The sequence below is a fragment of the Tachyglossus aculeatus genome, chromosome 8, assembly GCF_015852505.1.
Source record: "Tachyglossus aculeatus isolate mTacAcu1 chromosome 8, mTacAcu1.pri, whole genome shotgun sequence".
Classification (NCBI taxonomy): Eukaryota; Metazoa; Chordata; class Mammalia; order Monotremata; family Tachyglossidae; genus Tachyglossus; species Tachyglossus aculeatus.
In genome coordinates this window covers 32,272,918-32,294,649 of record NC_052073.1, presented here as the reverse complement: position 1 = coordinate 32,294,649, position 21,732 = coordinate 32,272,918, and the positions used below count along the sequence as shown (strand labels likewise).

Here is a 21,732-nt window from a genome sequence, read left to right as displayed (position 1 = left end):
TGCTGTGTAACCTTGGGCAAGTCACTTAACTTCTCTGGGCCTCAGTTACTTCATCTGTAAAATGGGGATTAAGGCTGTGAGCCCCATGTGGGACAGGGACTGTGTCCAACCTGATTAGCTTGTATTCATTCAACTGTATTTATTGAGCGCTTACTGTGTGCAGAGCACTGTACTAAGCGCTTAGGGAAGTACAAGTTGGCAACATATAGAGACAGTCCCTACCCAACAGTGGGCTCACAGTCTAGAAGGGGGAGACAGACAACAAAACAAAACATATTAACAAAATAAAATAAATAGAATAAATATGTACAAATAAAATAAATAAATAAATAAATAGAGTAATAAATACATATAAACGTATATACATATATACAGGTGCTGTGGGGAGGGTAAGGAGGTAACGCAGGGGGGATGAAGAGGGGGAGGAGGGGGAGAGGAAGGAGGGGGCTCAGTCTGGGAAGGCTTGTATCTACTCCAGCACTTAGTACAGCGCCCGTCACATAGTAAGCACTTAACAAATCCCATAAAAAAAATCCAGACATGTGCCCACTCACCCAGGGCCAGGGCTCTGAACGCTGGCACTTCAGAAATACAGAACACTGGCCCTTGGCCAACCTCATCTGTGTCAATTAATGAATGGTATTTATTGAGCACTTGCTGTGTACAGAGCCCTGTACTAAGGCCTTGGGAAAGTCCAGTACAACAGAGTTGGAAGATGGAATTCCTGCCCATAGTCTCCTTTCCCAGTCTCTCCCCAGTGGCTTACTCCTCAGCAGGATGGAGGGCCCAGGATCCAGGAAGTGTGGTTTTTCCATGACAGAGACCCTGGGAAGGCCAGGCTGCCAGAATCCAGGCCCAGGGTCCCGGAACCGGGAACAGTCCCCCCAGGGGAAAAGGGATTTCCTGACAGGTTGCAGCCTCCCACAAGTCCTGGGGCAACCGGGCCCCCTTTTTGAAGGCCTGGCAGAGAGATTAGTCCTTGGGCCTAGTACTGCCCATTCCTCCACTGCCTTTAGAAAGGCGGTGAGTAGGGAAATGAGAAGCTGGGAGAGAGGTCGCCTCCCCACTCTGCTTCAGACTCAGTCTCTAACAAACTGAGAGCCCATTTCTAGACCGTGAGCCCGCTGTTGGGTAGGGACTGTCTCTATATGTTGCCAACTTGTACTTCCCAAGCGCTTAGTACAGTGCTCTGCACACAGTAAGTGCTCAATAAATACGACTGAATGAATGAATGAAAACCCCTCAGCTCCTGGACAGACAGTTGGCTCCCTCTAGACCGTAAGCCCGTTGTGGGCAGGGAATGTGTCCATTTGTTGTTTTATTGTACTCTCCCAAGCGTTTAGTAGAGTGCTTGGCACACAGTAAGCACTCAGCAAATACAATCGATTTGAAATTGAATTGAATGGACAGACAAAACAGAAATCACAGCAGCTATGAGCAGAGCGAGGGACAGCCTCAGGGATTTCCGTCCCGTCCCGTCAACACAGTGACCCCCGTGACCTATGCAAACCTCTCCCCCCCAGCTCAGCTGCAACCTCCAACCTGCCGACGGGGCCCCAAGGTCAATCGAGGATCTGCCCTTTACACATCAGCCCCCTGAGGGGCAAAGGTCAGGACAAGCCGAGGGTAGGGTGCAGAGCTGATTCTGCTCAGAGAGGAGTCGGGCCCCCACATCCCCTGCTTCTCAAGGGTAGTTATCTGGTACCTGTGAGCTCGTCTTCTCTCACTTAAAACCTGCTGGAACCGGGGCCCTGGTCATCCCCCAGGGACTAATAATAATAATAATAGTGGTAGTATCGATAATAAAGTACTGTACTAAGCGCTGGGATAGATATAATCAGGTTCTATACGGGGCTCCCAGTCTAAGCAAGCGGGAGAACTAATTTAGGACCCAGCCATGGAACCTCCCAGCCCCGGGACCTGCCACGAACCCCTGAGCCTCAGTTCCCGCCTCAGAATCCTGAGCCCCAGTTTCTGTCACGGAAGCCAAGTCAGAATGCTTCCACTGAGCTCCCGCGCCTCAGAACCTCACTCAGGACTCTCAGGACACTTTCTTTCTCTTTTAAACTAAATCAATCCAAAAATCCTAATTTTCCAAGAACCATGCCGTGCCCCTCCTCCTCATCCCTCCCATCTAACAAAGACAGCCCCGGTGGGGGTAAGGGGGCTGGGCAGACAGGCTGTGGTCTCTTTCCTCTTCAGGGAGCAGGGATGCTTACCCTCCAGGACCACCTCCTTGCCCGTCTTCTTCAGGGCCTGCACCGCCTCGTCATGCGTGGCTGTGGAGAGGTCCCCGCCGTTCACGGCCAGGATGGCGTCCCCCACGTACAGAGCCTCGGTCTGGTCAGCCGCCAGCCCCTTGAAGATCTTGGAGATCAGGATGGGCATCTTGTTCTCCCGGCCACCTGGAGACCACCCCGGAGAGAGGAAGGGGGGAGGAGGGGATAGTGTGACTACATATGCACAGTAAGAACAAGGGGAGAGGGCACTTTGACCTTTGCTAAATGTCCTGATGATGACACAATCCCGTGCGAGTTCCTCATGACAGGCTTGCAGATAACCCAGCAAACTTACCAGCCCACCAAAATGCTTTCCCTTCTTGCCCTCATTCCGCCCCTCCTTCCTGACCTGAAACGAACGAAACCTGAAAGGAAAATGAATGAAATCAGGCGGCGGGGAGGTACCTTGCTTTACCCGGTTTCCTTTCCCATATTCCCACTTGCACCAGTGTGCTGAGAGTCTGAACCCGCCGACTCCCGCTTTACTGGGGAAAGCAGGGTTCACTTTAAACTGATCAGTCCTCAGCAAGCATCCCCTCCCTACAGGAGAGGGACTCAGACACACCTAAATCCCCCTTCTTGGGAGGAAAAAGGGGATTGATTGGCTTTTGAGGCGGTGGCCATAGGTTAGGTAACCTGAGATCAGCAGTGGCTGGGGCTCTAAGCGGGCACTAATTACACAGAGTCTCCACTCTCCACTGCAAGTAGAAGCAGGGTGGCTTAGTGGGTAAAGCACAGTCTTGGGAGTCAGAAGGACCTGGGTTCTAATCCCAGCTCCACCACATGTCTGCTGTGTGACCTTGGGCAAACCACTTAATTTCTCTGTGCCTCGGTTATCTCATCCATAAAATGTGGACTGAGAGTGTGCGCCCCATATGGGACAGGGACTGTTTCCAACCTGATTAACTTGTATCTACCCCAGTGTTTAGAATAGTGCTTAGCACATAGTAAGCACTTAGCAAGTACCACAGAGGCACAGGGGCCTCACCCAGCCGAGTCCATGCTAAGGTTTGGGTCCGTGGGGCTCCGTGCTGGCCGAAGCCAACTCAGCCGGTTGCTGCTGTTGCCACCGTGGTCTGAGCCAGCCACCCACATCGGCCAAGACCTTTCAGGATTCCTGTCTCCCCATCTACGCTCATTATGGGTAGGGAACAAGTCAAGAAGGGGGTTGACATTTTTAAATGTCTTGAGTCTTCCAAAGTTTCTCAGTGGCAGTCACCTGAATGATAGCTGGCCAAGGTAGGAAGGATGAGAAGGGGCTGGCGATTGGGCAGGGTGGGGTCTGAATGTATTTTTCTGGCCAGGGAGCTTGGGGGGCTGTATTCATACCTGCAGTCGGTGTCCATGCTGCGGGCAGGCAGGGACCCCGAACGGGGAGCAGAGACACTGCCGAGATTTCACTGCCCAATCAGCGGACTGCTTGAGGGACCCAAGGTTGGCCCTGGGGGGCCGCCAGTGACCCTGGGCCGGCAGATCGTTGCCCTAGCCCAGTGGTCCCCAGCAGTCCGGCCACTTCCCGTGGATAACTGGGACCCCCGAGGCATCGCCATCGCCAGCTTGCCCCCAGCGCGGTAAAGTCAAAGAGGAGGTTGGTCCCACCCAGGGATTGTGCCTGCTCCCAGGACAACTGTCTGCGCGACCCTGCCCTGCCCCTTCTTCCGCCCCAACCCTAATTCCAGACCACTGGCTCAGCAGGGGGAAGTATTTGTCTGGGGCAAGAGCTGGAAATATTGATGCATAATCATCACAATTGGGGGAATTATGGTACCTGCTCAGTGTTTACTATGTGCCAACTTCAATGTTATTGATAGGGTTGGGATTAACACCTGTATATATGTATACTGTATATATACTTGTATATATGTATATATGTTTGTACATATTTATTACTCTATTTATTTATTTATTTATTTATCTTACTTGTACATATCTATTCTATTTATTTTATTTTGTTAGTATGCTTGGTTTTGTCCTCTGTCTCCCCCTTCTAGACTGTGAGCCCGCTGTTGGGTTGGGACTGTCTCTATGTGTTGCCGACTTGTACTTCCCAAGCGCTTAGTACAGTGCTCTGCACACAGTAAGTGCTCAATAAATACGATTGATTGATTGATTGATTAATACAATACAAGCAGATTGGACACAGTCACTACCTATGCTGGACCTCACGGAATTCCTGATTTGGCCTGCCTTCTGGGAAATCTGCACTCCTAAGTGCAGGAAGATTCTTGCTGTTCCCTGTCAGGGCCCAGGAGAAACTTTACCCCAGCCTGGAGAACAAAAATTCAGAGGGCCCAAAACCTTCCCTGTAGCCCTTGGGGTCAACTTTCTTAATTCAATTGTATTTACTGAGTGCTTACAGTGTGCAGAGCACTGTACTAAGCACTTGGGAGAGTACAATACATTCCCTGCCCACAATATGGTCAGATTCCCTGCCCACAAAGGGCTTACAGTCTACAGTGGGGGAGACAGACATCAATGCAAATAAATAAAATTACAGATCTGTGCCTAAGTGCTGTGGGGCTGGGGAGGGGGGAAGAGTAAAGGGAGCAAGTCAGGGTGACGCAGAGGCGAGCGGGAAATGAGCAAAGTGGGGCTTAGTCTAGGAAGGCTTCTTGGATGAGAGGTGCCTTCGATAAGACTTCGAGGCTGGGGAGAGTAATTCTCTGCTAGGTTAGAGGGAGGGTGTTTCGGGCTAGAAGCAGGATGTGGGTAAGGGGTCAGCGGCGAGACAGGCAACATTTTGAGGTACAGTGAGAAGATCAGCACTAGAAGAGCAAAATGCGAGGGCTGGGTTGTAGAAGGAGAAAGATGAGGTGAGGTAAGAGGGGGCAAGGTGGCGGAGTGCTTTAAGGCCAACGGTGAGGCGTTTTTGTTTGATACGGAAGTGGCTGGGCAACCACTGGAGTTTTTTGAGGAGCGGGGTGGCATGTCTTGAACGTTTTGTAGAAGAATGATCCGGGCAGAAGAGTGAAGTACGGAGTGGAGCGGGGAGAGACAGAAGGCTGGGAGATCAGCAAAGAGGCCGATGCAGTAATCTAGGCGAGATAGGATGATTGACTGTATTAACGTGGTAGCAGTCTGGATCTCTTCCAGACTTGATGACAAGTGGAAAAATTAAGCGAATGAGTTCCACCTCGTCTTTTGGTCCCTGCCTTCTCTCTGGGGGAAAATCAGCCAAAAGACAGTTCAGAAGCAGGAGAGGAAGCCGAGGGCCTGGATAATCCACAAACGGGATATTCAGCCACTGGATAATAGAGTCAGCTGTACGGTGTGTTGAATCTGAGACGCGGAAGCAGCAGTGAGAATGGCTTTGCTTTCTGTCTCTCGAGGGAAGGAACTAGAGAGTGACCCAGAAGGTTCTCCAGTTCCTTTCCTCTCTTGAAGGACGGGCAGTTTTGCCTTAAGATATGCAAGGGCCACAGTCACCCTTAATGGGTAAGTAAGAAAAGCTTTTCCACCTCACCCTATCTGACCTCTGTCAGTTAATGGTTATCTCGGGATCACTCTCCCAGCCTGTAATGCTTCACTGCCCTTCTTAGAGGGGTTTTGTGGATTTGGGGCAAGAGACCAATTTTCTCTCTCACACAGCCAGGACTTAAGGTTGTTTCTATTTGTCACAGAAGGTGGTTTCTGGCCTGGGCATTTACACACAATTTGCTTTTTTGTTTTCTCTCCAGAAGCAACTGCAGGGCTTTCTTTCTACTCCTCTCCTCACACCACCCAATACAAGGCCTTTTAGGCAAAAATAATCGGAGTATTTGTTACGTGCTTACTTTGTGCCAAGCACTCTGCTAACCCCCGGGGTGCACAAAATCAGATTAGACACAGTCCTTGTCCCATAGAGGCTAAGGAGAGAGAACAGGTATTTAATTCCCATTTTCCAGAGGAGGAAACTGAGGCACAAGGCAGTTACTTGTGTTACCCAAGGTCATATCACAGGAAAGTGGTGCAGCCAGGGTTAGAACCCAGATCTCCTGACTCCCAGCCCTGTTTTCTTTCCACTAGGCCGCACTGCCTCTCAAGGCAACGAGAACAGGAATCCCAGGGAGCAGAGCCAGCTTGAGACAGCAAGGGAGCGAGGGAGCCATCTCTGGGTGTGCTGTTAAAGGGGTGGTCGCGGTGGGTCACGGGTTGTGGGTCCTGTGGGATGGTCACGGGGTTGAAGGGGGCTGAAAATTCTAAGGTGCCCAGCCTTCCTCGACCAGAGCTGGACTTGGCATCTGGGTGAGCAGGGAGGAAAATGCATAAACTCTCAAGCAAGTGGGGCAGGAGGGAGGTTAGGGGTCCTCTCAGAGAACCCTCGGGGTTGAGGGGGCAGGCTTCCGTACGAGGTCACTACGCTGTGTTGTTTGCCTGGCACTGCCCCCAACATAATCACGTCAAATGGAAAGGGAGGACTAGCGAATTCTCCCTCCTCCCCACCCGCAACCCCCAGGGTGGCCCAAGTGCTTGAAACTGGGACCTGGCTCCCACCAGGAGGACAGAACCTGGAAACCTGGGCTGGACTGCTGGTCGACTATGGGCCAATTGAAGAGGCCCAGTATGGAGCACCCACATTGCTCCCCTCCCTGTTCCCCCTTGCCCAACGTCGAAACCAAAAGGAAATGGTTTCAGAATCTTGGGCCAGCTGCCAGGGGCAAGGAGTTTTGTCCTCAGAATACCGACGACCAGGTGACTGGATCTTATTTACCAACTCTAGTGACTCTCCCAGTGTTTAGTATCGTGCTCAGCCCATAGTGGGGGCTCAATAAATACTGCGGATTGACTGATGGATCTGTGGGTCTCACCCACCTTCTCCACCTTCCTGGTGCTTCCTCTTGAAAGGGATTGGAGAAGGGTCTCTCTCTTTATCTCTCTCTCCACCACCCGCTGCCAAACAAGACAGAATCCTTTGGGAAGGATATGAAAACTGCCAGGCCATTGGCAGTGAGGACTCTGCCCTTTGAGTCTCAAAGCAGCGTGGCTCAGTGGAAAGAGTGTGGGCTTTGGAGTCAGAGGTCATGGGTTCAAATCCCGGCTCCGCCACCTGTCAGCTGTGTGACTTTGGGCAAGTCACTTAACTTCTCTGGGCCTCAGTTCCCTCACCTGTAAAATGGGGATTAAGACTGTGAGCCCCCTGTGGGACAACCTCATCACCTTGTAACCTCCCCAGCACTTAGAACAGTGCTTTGCACATAGTAAGCACTTAATAAATGCCATTATTATTATTAAATCCAACCCTGGCTCTGCCCTACTACTACTAATAACAGTAATGATGGTATTTGTAAAGCGCTTACTATGTGCAAAGCACTAATGACCTACCTCAACTCTTATTCTCCGCCAAGACGGGTGCCTCTGCTGGGACCTGAGAAATCCAGAGCCTGTCGGAGCCATGGAAGTCATGGCCAAACCTGAGTGTGCAGGCTGATAAAGGGAAGGGCCTTGGGCAAAAGTCCAAAATGCGACTGCCCCCACTCCTGCTGATCCCAGTATCAGAGAAGGGGAAAAGATGCCCTGAGCGGCAGAGTGGTGAGTGAGGAATGGGTCTTTAGCTACCAGGGAAACACCTGGACCGCCCTTCCAAGGAATTCTGCCAGCCCCAATCCCACCAGTAAAATCAGTAACATCGGCATTTTCTCCCACTCAACCAGAATGTCCTATTCCTTGCCCTTAGCAAGAGAAGGTGGCCCTCTTTGCTTGGCAGCAGTGAGCAGTGAACTATGAAGAAGTGTGCCAACAACAGGGGCACCGGACTGCTCTCGGGAAAAGGGAGTCCCAGGCATATCTCTCCATCTTGGACTCTCCCCACAGAGTACCGGAACATGGCTCTAGGGCCTCTTCCGGGCTCCGGACGACCAACCCGGAGAGCGAGAAGAGGATGCCATGCTAGACCTGGACAGGATGGGCATGGAGAGGTGGGGTGACTTCTTTATCAGATCAGTGTACTGATCCTAGGTGCCCACCTCAGAGAGGCAATGGGGACCCTTTTCCCCAAGGCCCATAATCTGGCCAGAGGGAGGGCCAGGGTGCTTTCCTTCGATCCCTATCTGCCAGAGTCAGTCACCACCTGGTTCCCTGGAGGGAGGGAGGGAGGGAAGGAGGGTTAAAGTGCAGAGCTGAGGCTGGTGGTGGGTGTCTGGGAGTGGGGACTATGAAGGGTTCACCACCCCGAGCCACCACAACACAAAGCCCGCTACTCACCCGGCAGGCCAAATGAAAAGCTGGCCCCCGGGGCCCAAACCATTCATCAGGCACTTGGCATCACTCAAGGAAAGACAGAGTCTCTGTGTGGGAGGCATAAAGAGGCCTTTGGGCTTCTTCCCAGTGCCTTTTGTTGAATCTCTTGGCCCTCTGAACGGCTCTCCAGTAACGCGCCAAGGAGGCTGAGGGCTCAAAGGTTGCTGGGAGGAGCTCAACAGGGCTTCCTCTCACTGCGGATCCCCACTGTTCCACCCGGCTCCATCTGTGCTCCCTCCCGGGAGTCAGGGCAGCTGGATTTAGGTCCCTGGACCTGGGCCCCTCGGCCACCACAGACCCCGGCTTCTCTGGCTCCGTTCAGCAGCCGGTCCTCTCAAGCGGGTCAGAGTGGCTCCCGCTCCAAAAGGGGCAGGGATCCAGCGCCAGAAGAGGTCTGGCTAGGCTGCTTGAGCTCCGGTTTCCCCTCTCTGACATCTGAGGTGTCGGCTGTGATGCGGCCAAGCCAAAGGCGGCTAACTGTCCCACTCTCCCTCCACAGCCGGGGCAGCTTCCAGGCTCTGGGCCTCCCCGGCAGGGAGAGGGAGTGAAGGAAGACACTGGCCAAATGCAGACTACCGTCTAAAGCAAGGAATCCCACCTTTCCATTCCCCCTCCCGGCTCCCTCCTCTGGCCCGGTGAGTGGCCTCCTCCCTGTCTCAGAGTGCGATGCCACCCCGGGAAACAGCCTCTTCTTGGGCCATTTCGAAACAGTAAGGGGCAGGAGAGGTCCCCTGGGCAGGGGAGAGCTGGCCAACAAGGTCTGAACTGGGACTTTTAAGCCTTGTAGCCTGAACCCGGGGAGCGGAGGGAGGGAGAAAAGAGAGCAGAGGGAGACCTTTTTCAAGTCTGGGGGCCTTTGGTGGTCCCCAAAGAATTCTGAGCACACGCCTCTCCTCCCCTCGCTCTGCGTCTCCTCCACCCGCTCTGCTTCGTCTCCCCGACTCCACCAAGGGCTGCTAGGGAAGAGGGACGTGTCAGGGATCGTTTCCAGGAGATCCATCCACGGCCAAGCCCAGCGCGGGAGTCCCAGGGAGAGCCCGGACTCGGTTCCCCTCTGGGCCAACGGAATCTGGTGCTCGGGACACTGAGCTGGGAGTCCAGAGACCTGGGGTCCAGCCACGGTTTGAGTTAAGACGTTGATTGTGCAATTGTTGTGCACCAAGCACTGTGCTATGTGTTGAGGTAAAAACAATCAGATCGGACCCAGCCATGTCCCATAGAGGGCTCACACTCTAAGAGTTAGAGTGGGTATTTTATCCCCAATTAATAATAATTATAATAATAGTATTTGTTAAGCGCTTACTATGGGCCAAGCACTGTTCTAAGCCCTGGGATAGATACAAGATAATCAGGTGGCCTCCCATGGGGCTCACAGTTTTAATCCCCATTTTACAGATGAGGTAACTGCGGCACAGAGAAGTTAAGTGACTTGCCCAAAGTCACACAGCTGACACAGTGGCGGAGCCGGGCTTAGAACCCACGACCTCTGACTCCCAAGCCCGTGCTCTTTCCTCTAAGCCACGCTGCTGAGGAAACTGAGGCAGAGAGAGGTTAAGTGACTTTCTCATGGTCACCCAGCAGGCAAGAAGCAGAGCTACGATTAGAATCCGGGTCTCCCAACTCCTAGCCCCCTGCGCTCGGCACTAAGCCCACGACCTCTCTTTACTGCTATCTCACTGGGTCTCAGCTTTTCCCTCTGTAAAATGGGGATAATATTTCCTGCATGGGCATCATTCCACCCCTCCCACACAGGTGGGGAGCAAGAGGGGAATGTCTCTCTACCCCTCTCGGAGAAGCAGTGTGGCTCAGTGGAAAAGAGCCCGGCTTTTGGAGTCAGAGGTCACGGGTTCAAATCCCAGCTCCGCCAATTAGTAATAATAATAATGACATTTATTAAGCACTTACTATGTGCAAAGTACTGTTCTAAGCACTGGAGAGGTTACAAGGTGATCAGGTTGTCCCACGGGGGGCTCCCAGTCTTCATCCCCATTTTACAGATGAGGTAACTGAGGCCTAGAGAAGTGAAGTGACTTGCCCAAAGTCACACAGCTGACAAGTGGCGGAGCTGGGATTTGAATCCCTGACCTCTGACTCCAAAGCCCGTGCTCTTTCCACTGAACCACGCTGCTTCTCAGCCACGCTGCCAATTGTCAGCTGTGTGACTTTGGGCAAGTCACTTGACTTCTCTGGGCCTCAGTTCCCTCATCCGGAAAATGGGGATTAAGACTGTGAGCCCCCCGTGGGACAACCTGATCACCTTGGAACCTGCCCAGTGCTTAGAACAGTGCTTGGCACATACTAAGCGTTTAATAAATGCCATCATTATTATTGTTATTATTATTCTGAGGCCAAGGAGAATCTCCTGGTGAGCAGGAGGGAATGGGTCACTCTGAGAGGTGCCACTCCACCTCCTCCTCTGATAGACTCTCTCCAGGGTCACAATCTGCTCTGCACACAGTAAGCGCTCAATAAATACGATTGAATGAATGAATGAATGAATGAATGAATCAATCTCCAGTGGTCACTCCCCTTCCCCACCCCCCCATCCCCGGACAAGTTCTGCGGCCACCCGAGGAGTGTGGCTTCACCCTCGCCCAGGCATTGGCTCAATTCTCTCCCCACCCGCTCGCCACACACAACCCAGTCAGGCCGGCACGGATTCACACTCTCTCCCTCCCTCCTCAACACCACCTCCTTTCATTCTGCACAGCGATGCTTCTCCCGTCCAATTTGTGTTCGACACCCATTTGCTGGTTTATCCTAATCACCCACTGGGCACGAAGCTCATCCTGCATGTGGGGGCAACTGGGGAAAAGGAGGAAAAATAACGTGGTCCTCGATCTCCAGGGGCCCGCGGTCTTTTGGGGGAGGCCGACCACAAAGATGACGGCAGAATCGCCCTCCGGTTCGAAGACGGCCCTGCTGGTGTGTTATGCTGAGAATCACTTGCATAATAGTAATAACAATAATAACAATGGCATTTATTAAGCGCTTACTATGGGCAAAGCACTGTTCTAAGCGCTGGGGAGGTCACAAGGAGATCAGGTTGACCCACGGGGGGCTCGCAGTCTTAATCCCCATTTTACAAATGAGGGAACTGAGGCCCAGAGAAGTGAAGTGACTTGCCCAAAGTCACACAGCTGACAAGTGACAGAGCCGGGATTCAAACCCATGGCCCCTGACTCCAAAGCCCGGGCTCTTTCCACTGAGGCATGCTGCTTCTCGCATACTTGCATATTCCCCCACCCTATTCACCTTCCTTTCTGTGTCAACTATGCACTTAAATCCACAGCCCCTGGGCACCCCAAACTACGCAGCATTTTTGTCTATGTCCTTGCACTGCACTGCTTCCCCTACCTGCAATTTATTTAATGTAATACAAATAATAATTGTTGTTATGATGAATTGCTTATGAGGTGCCAAACACGGTGCTACGCACTATGGAAGGTACAAGATAATCAGGTCAGACACTGTCTCTGCCCCTTCTAGGGGTCACAATCTAATGTCTGCCTCCCCAACTAGATAGTAAAGTCCTTGAGGGCAAGAATTAAGTCTACCGACTCTACTGTACCCTCCCAAACACTCAGGATGGGACTCTGCCCACATGAAGATCTCAATAAATACTACCGATTGATTGAACACTGATGCCCAGGAAAATACAGAAGGTCACCTTAATAATAATAATGATGGCATTTGTTAAGCGCTTACTACGTGCAAAACACTGTTCTAAGCGCTGGGGGGATACGAGGTGATCAGGTTGTCCCACGTGGGGCTCACAGTCTTCATCCCCATTTTACAGATGAGGGAACTGAGGCTCTGAGAAGTTAAGTGACTTGCCCAAGGTCACACAGCAGACAAGTGGCGGAGCCGGGATTCGAACCCCTGACCTCTGACTCCAAAGCCCATGCTTTTTCCACCTTCTCCAGGCCCCTTGCCATTCAAGATAAGCATACTCAGAAACCGATGGTTGAGAGGTGAGCCCACTGTTGGGTAGGGACTGTCTCTATATGATGCCAACTTGTACTTCCCAAGCGCTTAGTACAGTGCTCTGCACACAGCAAGCGCTCCATAAATACGATTGACTGATTGATTGACTATCTCTGTCTGTAAATTATTCGGGGTCTGCCTCATCCATTAGATTGTAAATTCCTTGCGGGCGCCAATTGTGTGTTTTGCCTCAACTGTACCCTCCCAAATGCTTAGAAGGATGCTTTGCAAGCAGAAGGGGCTAAATAAATATTAGTAATTGATTTTAAACCATATCCCACTGCCACCAAGACACGTCCTTCAGTCGTCTCTGCGGAGTGGGGATGGTTTGCTCAGAGCCATCCACACTCCATCGCCCACTCGCCCACGCAACGTGAGATGGCCGGGAGGGAGAATGGGTGACACACAGCAAAGCAGATCGAAACCAAAGGCGGCCGAGGAAGAAGCCGTAAAAAATGCAGAGGCTGGTGATCAGGAATGGTCAGTGGGACAGCTGCATGCTCTGCACACAGTAAGCGCTCAATAAATAAGATTGAATGAATGAATTAATCTGGGGAGGCCCCATGGTGGAGATGTCCCTCGAGCAGAGATTTGAAAGATGGGACGGATGGTTTCAGGAAGGGGCTGGGAGGACATTCCAGGACATGTGGGCAGGGAATGTGTCTGTTAAATTGTTTTACTGTACTCTCCCAAGTTCTTAGTACAGTGCTCTGCACACGGTAAGCGCTCAATAAATAAAATCGATTGATTCATTCATTCATTCAATCGTATTTATTGAGCGCTTACTGTGTGCAGAGCTGTGCTAAGTGCTTAATAGTAATGATGGCATTTGTTAAGCGCTTACTATAATATAATAATGGCATTTATTAAGCGCTTACGATGCGCAAAGCACTATTCTGAGCGCTGGGGTAGATACAAGGTAATCAGGTTGTCCCAAGTGGGGCTCAGTCTTCATCCCCATTTTACAGATGAGGTAACTGAGGCACAGGGAAGTGAAAGGACTTGCCCGAAGTCACACATCTGACAAGTGGCAGAGCCGGGATTCGAACTCACACCCTCTGACTCCTGACAAGCCCCCAGGGGTGGGTCTGGGCTGCCCTGGGGTACAGGGGCAACGGGGTCCAGACTTCTGGGGGAAGGGAACCTGAGAAAGTCAAAGAATTGGCAAATGTCCCTGACAGTGCGAGACTGGAAAGGTGCAAACAGCTGACGGAGTCAAGGCGGTGGTGAGGAACCCGCCACGGGGAGCAACAGAAGTGACCCCTGGAAAGGTCCTACGGAACTTCTAGAGAAGCAGTGTGGCTCAATGGAAAGAGCCCGGGCTTTGGAGTCAGAGGTCATGGGTTCAGATCCCGGCTCCGCCAACTGTCAGCTGTGTGACTTGGGGCAAGTCACTTCACTTCTCCGGGCCTCAATTCCCTCATCTGTAAAATGAGGATTAAGACTGTGAGCCCCCCCAGGGGACAAGCTTATCACCTTATAACAGTGCTCTGCACATAGTAAGTGCTTAATAAATGCCATCATCGTTATTATTATTACCCAAGGATAGGGACGCACAGATGCAACCTCGAAATGGGGCCAAGGAACAGGGCAGGGCTGGGTTTAATGCTGATCTCGGGGATTGCCCATATTCCTGAGCAGATCTCTCCCACCCAGTGATCGAGTTCCCCTACCACAGGTCTGGGGGAATTTTAAAAATCCCCCCAGCCAGGCAATTAAGGACTCAGTAGATGGCTTGCACACATTTCTCACTGAACTTTCCTCAGCCCAAGTCATCTCCGGTAATGATAACAATAATAACAGATGATCGCAATAATGATATCGGTTAAGCATTTATTACACGCCAAGCACTGTACTAAGCCTTGGGGTAGATACTAGATAATCAGATCAGACACACTCCCTGTTCCTCCGAAGGGGACGCAGAGCAAGGATTGAATCTCCATTTTACACATGAGGAAACCGGGACATAGAAAGGTTAAGTAACATGGAAAGAGCACGGGCCTGGGTGTCAGAGGGCCTGGATTCTAATCTTGGCTCCACCACCGGTTTGCCATGTGACCTTAGGCATGTCACTTACTTTGTGCCTCAGTTACCTTATCTGTAAAATGGGGATTCAGTTTGCTCACCTCGTGTGGGTCACGGACTGGTTCCAACCTGATTTGCTTGTACAGCGCCCGGCACATAGTAAACACTGAACAAGTCCCATTTTTTTTTAAAAAAAGGATTTGTCCAAGGTCACACAACAGACAAATGGCACAGCCGGGATTAGATCCCAGGTCCTCTGGCTCCCACGTCCATTCACGGGACCCTGGAATCAAACAGGAGGGAAGAGACAGGAAGGGGTGGCAGAGGCCCTGGGGACAGGTCACAGTCATGGCCATGGTCATGGTGGGCCCTGGGGGCTTACTGGCGCCTGTGGGAGATGAAAAATGCAGGTGGCCCTGGAGTGTCTGGGAGACCCTCATCTTCCCCTGCTCTGATGCCCCATTTGGAGGTTCGGGTCCCCCCCAAGCGCTTCGCCCACCGCTCTCCTCGGCCCATCGTCCAAGTTTTCAAAGTGAAAAGAGGGGCGAAGATTGTAATAGGACAGTGAATGCCTCCACTAAATCCATCGCACTCTCCTAAGCACCAGGGTAAGCGCTCAATAAATACCACTGATTGAAGGGAAGGAAGTTGCGCCTCATCAGGGCAAGCCAGGACGGGCCCGGACCCCCCATCCTCTTTCCCCAAAGTCCACAGCGCATAGATCAGAAGTGTGTCCTCCCCAGGCCCCCCACTCTCCTTCCCCAAAGTCCACAGCTCAGACATCAGAAGTGCGTCCTTCCCCGGGACCCCACTCTCCTTCCCCAAAGTCCATAGCTCAGACATCAGAAGTGTGTCCTTTCCCGGGCCCCCCACTCTCCTTCCCCAAAGTCCACAGCTCAGAAACCAAAAGTGTGTCCTTCCCCGGGACCCCCCACCCTCCTTCCCCTAAAAGTCCACAGCTCAGACATCAGAAGTGTGTCCTCCGCGGGACCCCCACCCTCCTTCCCCAAAGTCCACAGTTCAGAGATCAGAAGTGTGTCCTCCCGGGACCCCCCACCCTCCTTCCCCTAAGTCCACAGCTCAGAGATCAGAAGTGTGTCCTCCCGGACCTCCCATCCTCCTTCCCCGAAGTCCACAGTTCAGAGATCAGAAGTGTGTCCTCCCGGATCTCCCACCCTCCTTCCTCAAAGTCCACAGCTCAGAGATCAGAAGTGGGTGCTTCCCGGGCCCCCCACCCTCCTTCCCCAAAGTCCACAGTTCAGAGATCAGAAGTAGGTCCTTCCCCGGGCCCCCCACCCTCCTTCCCCCAAGTCCACAGCTCAGACATTAGAAGTGCGTCCTTTCCCGCCCCCCCCCCCTTCCTCAAAGTGCACAGCTCAGACACCAGAAGTGGGTCCTTCCCCGGGCCCCCCACCCTCCTTCCCCAAAGTCCACAGTTCAGACACCGGAAGTGGGTCCTTTCCCAGGACCCCCACCCTCCTTCCCCAAAATCCACAGCTCAGACATCAGAGATGTGTCCTTTCCCGGGCCCCCCACCCTCCTTCCCTAAAGTGCCCAGCTCAGACATCAGAAGTGGGTCCTTTCCAGGGCCCCCCACCCTCCACCCTCGGAGTCCACAGCTCAGACATCAGAGATGTGTCCTTTCCCAGGCCCCCCACCCTCCTTCCCCAAAGTGACCAGCTCAGACATCAGAAGTGGGTCCTTCCCCGGGCCCCCCACCCTCCTTTCCCAAAGTGCACAGCTCACACATCAGAAGTGGGTCCTCCCGGGTCCCCCACCCTCCTTCCCCAAAGTGCCCAGCTCAGACACCAGAAGTGGGTCCTCCCGGGCCCCCCACCCTCCTTCCCCAAAGCGCACAGCTCAGACACCAGAAGTGGGTCCTCCCGGGTCCTCCACCCTCCTTCCCCAAAGTCCACAGCTCAGACACCAGAAGTGGGTCCTTTCCCGGGCCCCCCACCCTCCTTCCCCAAAGTCCACAGCTCAGACATCAGAAGTGCGTCCTTTCTCGGGCCCCCCACCCTCCTTCCCCAAAGTCCACAGTTCAGACACCAGAAATGGGTCCTTCCCCGGGCCCCCCACCCTCCTTCCCCAAAGTCCACAGCTCAGACATCAGAAGTGGGTCCTCCGGGGCCCCCCACCCTCCTTCCCCAAAGTGCCCAGCTCAGACACCAGAAGTGGGTCCTTCCCCGGGCCCCCCACCCTCCTTCCCCAAAGTCCACAGTTCAGACACCAGAAGTGGGTCCTCCCGGGTCCCCCACCCTCCTTCCCCAAAGCGCACAGCTCAGACATCAGAGATGTGTCCTTTCCCGGGCCCCCCACCCTCCTTCCCCAAAGTGCCCAGCTCAGACACCCGAAGTGGGTCCTTCCCCGGGCCCCCCACCCTCCTTCCCCGGAGTCCACAGGTCAGACATCAGAGATGTATCCTTCACGGGCCCCCCACCCTCCTTCCCCAAAGTGCCCAGCTCAGACATCAGAAGTGGGTCCTCCCGGGTCCCCCACCCTCCTTCCCCAAAGTGCCCAGCTCAGACACCAGAAGTGGGGCCTTTCCCGGGCCCCCCACCCTCCTTCCCCAAAGCCCACAGCTCAGACACCAGAAGTGGGTCCTTCCCCGGGCCCCCCACCCTCCTTCCCCCAAGTGCCCAGCTCAGACACCCGAAGTGGGGCCTTCCCCGGGCCCCCCACCCTCCTTCCCCGGAGCCCACAGGTCAGACACCAGAAGCGGGTCCTCCCCCGGGCCCCCCGCCCACCCTCCTTCCCCGGAGTCCACAGGTCAGCCCCGAGAAGTGGGTCCTTGCCCGGGCCCCCGGGGGCCGTCGGCTACCTTTGATGCTGATGCCCAGCCCGCCCGCGTCCTGCTTGACGATCCTGACGGTGCGGCGGTGGGTGGGCAGCGGGTCGGGGAGCGGGGGCCCGGGCCCGGCTTCGGGGGGCTCGGCGCGGACGCTCAGCGCGTCGTCGGCCAGGGTCAGCAGGACCGGCAGCCACGGGGCCGCGGGGCCCTCCGGCCCCGGCCCCCCCTCCGCCGCGGGGCCCAGGTCCAGCAGCCCGCTCTTGGGGGCCCGCCTGCCCGCCGCCATCTTCCGCGCAGCCGGCGGGGCCCCTCCGGCCCGGGGGGCCACCGGACCCCGCCCCCCACCCCACCCCAGGATATACGCCTGCCCCAAGTCACCCAGCTGACGGCCAACAAACCAGAGTCACAGACTGTGTCCCAATAAAATCAAGCAGCACATAGAGGAGGCAACACGGACAAACGTCCATACGCTCGCCCAAAGTCACCCAGATGACAACAAAACATATTCGCAGAATGAAACGGCTGACAACAAGACATAGTCACAAAATAAAATAGACTATGTCCCAATAAAATCAAGCAATACATAGAGGAAGCAACACGGACAAACGTCTATACGCTTGCCCAAAGTCACCCAGCTGACAACAAAACACATTCACAGACTATGTCTCAATAAAATCAAGCAATACACAGAGGAAGCAACACGGACAAACGTCTATACACTGGCCCAAAGTCACCCAAAACATAGTCACAAAATAAAATAGACTATGTCCCAATAAAATCAATCAATACATAGAGGAAGCAACACGGACAAACGTCTATGCACTTGCCCAAAGTCACCCAGCTGACAGACAACAAAACATATTCACAGACTGTGCCCCAATAAGATCAAGCAATACATAGAGGAAGCAACACAGACAAACGTCCATACACTTGCCCAAAGTCACCCAGCTGACAACAAAACATAGTCACAGACTATGTCCCAATAAAATCAAGCAATACACAGAGGAGGCAACACTGACAAACGTCTATACACTGGCCCAAAGTCAGCCAGCTGACAACAAAACATAGTCACAGACTATGTCCCAATAAGATCAAGCAATACATAGAGGAAGCAACACGGACAAACGTCTATACACTGGCCCAAAGTCACCCAAAACATAGTCACAAAATAAAATAGACTATGTCCCAATAAAATCAATCAATACATAGAGGAAGCAACACGGACAAACGTCTATACACTGGCCCAAAGTCACCCAAAACATATTAACAAAATAAAATAGACTATGTCCCAATAAAATCAATCAGTACATAGAGGAAGCAACACGGACAAACGTCTATACACTGGCCCAAAGTCACCCAGCTGACAACAAACCATAGTCACAGACTATGTCCCAATAAAATCAATCAATACATAGAGGAGGCAGCACGGACAAACGTCTATACACTTGCCCAAAGTCACCCAGCTGACAACAAAACATATTCACAGACTATGTCCCAATAAAATCAAGCAATACATAGAGGAGGCAGCACGGACAAACGTCTATACACTTGCCCAGTCACCCAGCTGACAACAAACCATATTCACAGACTATGTCCCAATAAAATCAATCAATACATAGAGGAAGCAACACGGACAAACATCTATACACTTGCCCAAAGTCACCCAGCTGACAACAAAACATATTCACAGACTATGGCCCAATAAAATCAAGCAATACAAAGAGGAAGCAACACAGACAAACGTCCATATGCTTGCCCAAAGTCACCCAGCTGACAACAAAACATAGTCACAAAATGAAATAGACCATGTCCCAATAAATCAATACATAGAGGAATCAACACGTACAAACGTCTGTACGCTTGCCCAAAGTCACCCAGCTGACAACAAAACATATTCACAGACTATATCCCAATAAAATCAATCAATACATAGAGGAAGCAACACGGACAAATGTCTATACACTTGCCCAAGGTCACCCAGCTGACAACAAACCATATTCACAGACTATGTCCCAATAAAATCAATCAATACATAGAGGAAGCAACACGGACAAACGTCTATACGCTTGCCCAAAATCACCCAGCTGACAACAAAACATATTCACAGACTATGTCCCAATAAAATCAATCAATAAATAGAGGAATCAACACTGACAAAACGTCTATACACTGGCCCAAAGTCACCCAGCTGACAGCATAACATATTCACAGATTACGTCCCAATAAAATCAAGCAATACATAGAGGAAGCAACACGGACAAATGTCTATACACTTGCCCAAAGTCACCCAGCTGACAACAAAACATAGTCACAAAATGAAATAGACTATGTCCCAATAAAATCGATCAATACATAGAGGAATCAACACATACAAACGTCTATACACTGGCCCAAAGTCACCCAGCTGACAACAAAACATAGTCACAGGCTATGTCCCAATAAAATCCATCAATACATAGAGGAATCAACACAGACAAACGTCTATACGCTTGCCCAAAGTCACCCAGCTGACAACAAAACATAGTCACAGACTATGTACCAATAAAATCAGTCAATAAATAGAGGAAGCAACACGGACAAACGTCTATACACTTGCCCAAAGTCACCCAGCTGACAACAAAACATAGTCACAGACTATGTCCCAATAAAATCAATCAATACATAGAGGAATCAACATGGACAAACATCTATACGCTTGCCCAAAGTCACCCAGCTGACAGCAAAACATAGTCACAAAATGAAATAGACTATGTCCCAATAAATCAATACATAGAGGAATCAACACGTACAAACGTCTATACACTTGCCCGAAGTCACCCAGCTGACAACAAACCACATTCACAGACTATGTCCCAATAAAATCAAACAATACATAGAGGAAGCAACACGGACAAACGTCTATACGCTTGCCCAAAGTCACCCAGCTGACAACAAAACATAGTCACAAAATAAAATAGACTATGTCCCAATAGAACAAATCAATACATAAAGGAAGCAACACGTACAAACGTCTATACACTTGCCCAAAGTTACCCAGCTTACAGACAACAAAACATATTAACAAAACAGACTGTCCCAATAAAATAAATCAATAAAGAGAGGAAGCAACATGTATAAACGTCTATACACTTGCACAAAGTCACCCAGCTGACAACAAAACATATTCACAGACTATGTCCCAATAAAATCAATCAATACATAGAGGAAGCAACATGGACAAACGTCTATACGCTTGCCCAAAGTCACCCAGCTGACAACAAAACATAGTCACAAAATGAAATAGACTATGTCCCAATAAAATCAATCAATACATAGAGGAATCAACACATGCAAACGTCTATACACTGGCTCAAAGTCACCCAGCTGACAACAGAACATTCACAGACTATGTCCCAATAAAATCAATCAATACATAGAGGAATCAACATGGACAAACGTCTATACGCTTGCCCAAAGTCACCCAGCTGACAACAAAACATAGTCACAAAATAAAATAGACTATGTCCCAATAAAATAAATCAATACATAGAGGAATCAACACGTACAAATGTCTATACACTGGCCCAAAGTCACCCAGCTGACAACAAAATATATTCACAAAATAAAATAGATTATGTCCCAATAAAATAAATAAATAGAGGAATCAACATGTACAAACGTCTATACACTTGCCCAGTCACCCAGCTGACAACAAAACATATTCACAAAATAAAATAGACTATGTCCCTATAAAATCAATCAATAGAGGAATCAACATATACAGACGTCTATACACTTGGCCAAAGTCACCCAGCTGACAACAAAACATATTAACAAAATAAAATAGACTACGCCCCAATAAATCGATGAATAGAGTAATCCATACGTACAAACGTATATACACTTGTCCAAAGTCACCCAGCTGACAGACAACAAAACATATTAACCAAATAAAATAGACTATGTCCCAATAAAATAAATCGATAGAGTAATCAATACATACAAACGTATATACACTTGCCCAGTCACCCAGCTGACAAACAAATTAACAAAATAAAATATACTATGTCCAATTAAAATAAATCAATAGAGTAATCAATACGTACAAACGTGTATACACTTGCCCAGTCACCCAGCTGACAAACAAAACATATTAACAAAATAAAATAAATAGACTAGTCCAAATAAAATAAATAGAGTAATAAATACGTACAAGCATATATATACATCCCCCTTCTAGACTGTGAGCCCACTGTTGGGTAGGGACCGTCTCCATATGTTCCCAACTTGTACTTCCCAAGCGTTTAGTACAGTGCTCTGCACACAGTAAGCACTCAATAAATATGATTGAATGAATGAATGAATGCCCAAAGTCACCCAGCTGACAGACAACAAAGCATATTAACAAAATAAAATAAATAGACTATGTCCAAATAAAATAAATCAATAAATAGA

At 50.9% G+C, this 21,732-nt stretch overlaps 1 protein-coding gene across 1 annotated transcript in view; it reads right to left on the bottom strand.

Annotated features, from left to right (window-relative positions):
* SNTA1 (syntrophin alpha 1) overlaps positions 1-17,584 on the bottom strand; it is a 52,177-nt gene extending 34,593 nt beyond the window's left edge. The window contains exons 1-2 of the mRNA XM_038750042.1: positions 17,329-17,584; positions 2,220-2,405 (exon numbers count right to left, since the gene is read on the bottom strand). Coding sequence (XP_038605970.1) covers positions 2,220-2,405; positions 17,329-17,584 — 442 coding nt within the window. The remainder of the gene's footprint in view (positions 1-2,219; positions 2,406-17,328) is intronic.
* Positions 17,585-21,732: the final 4,148 nt, after the last annotated feature.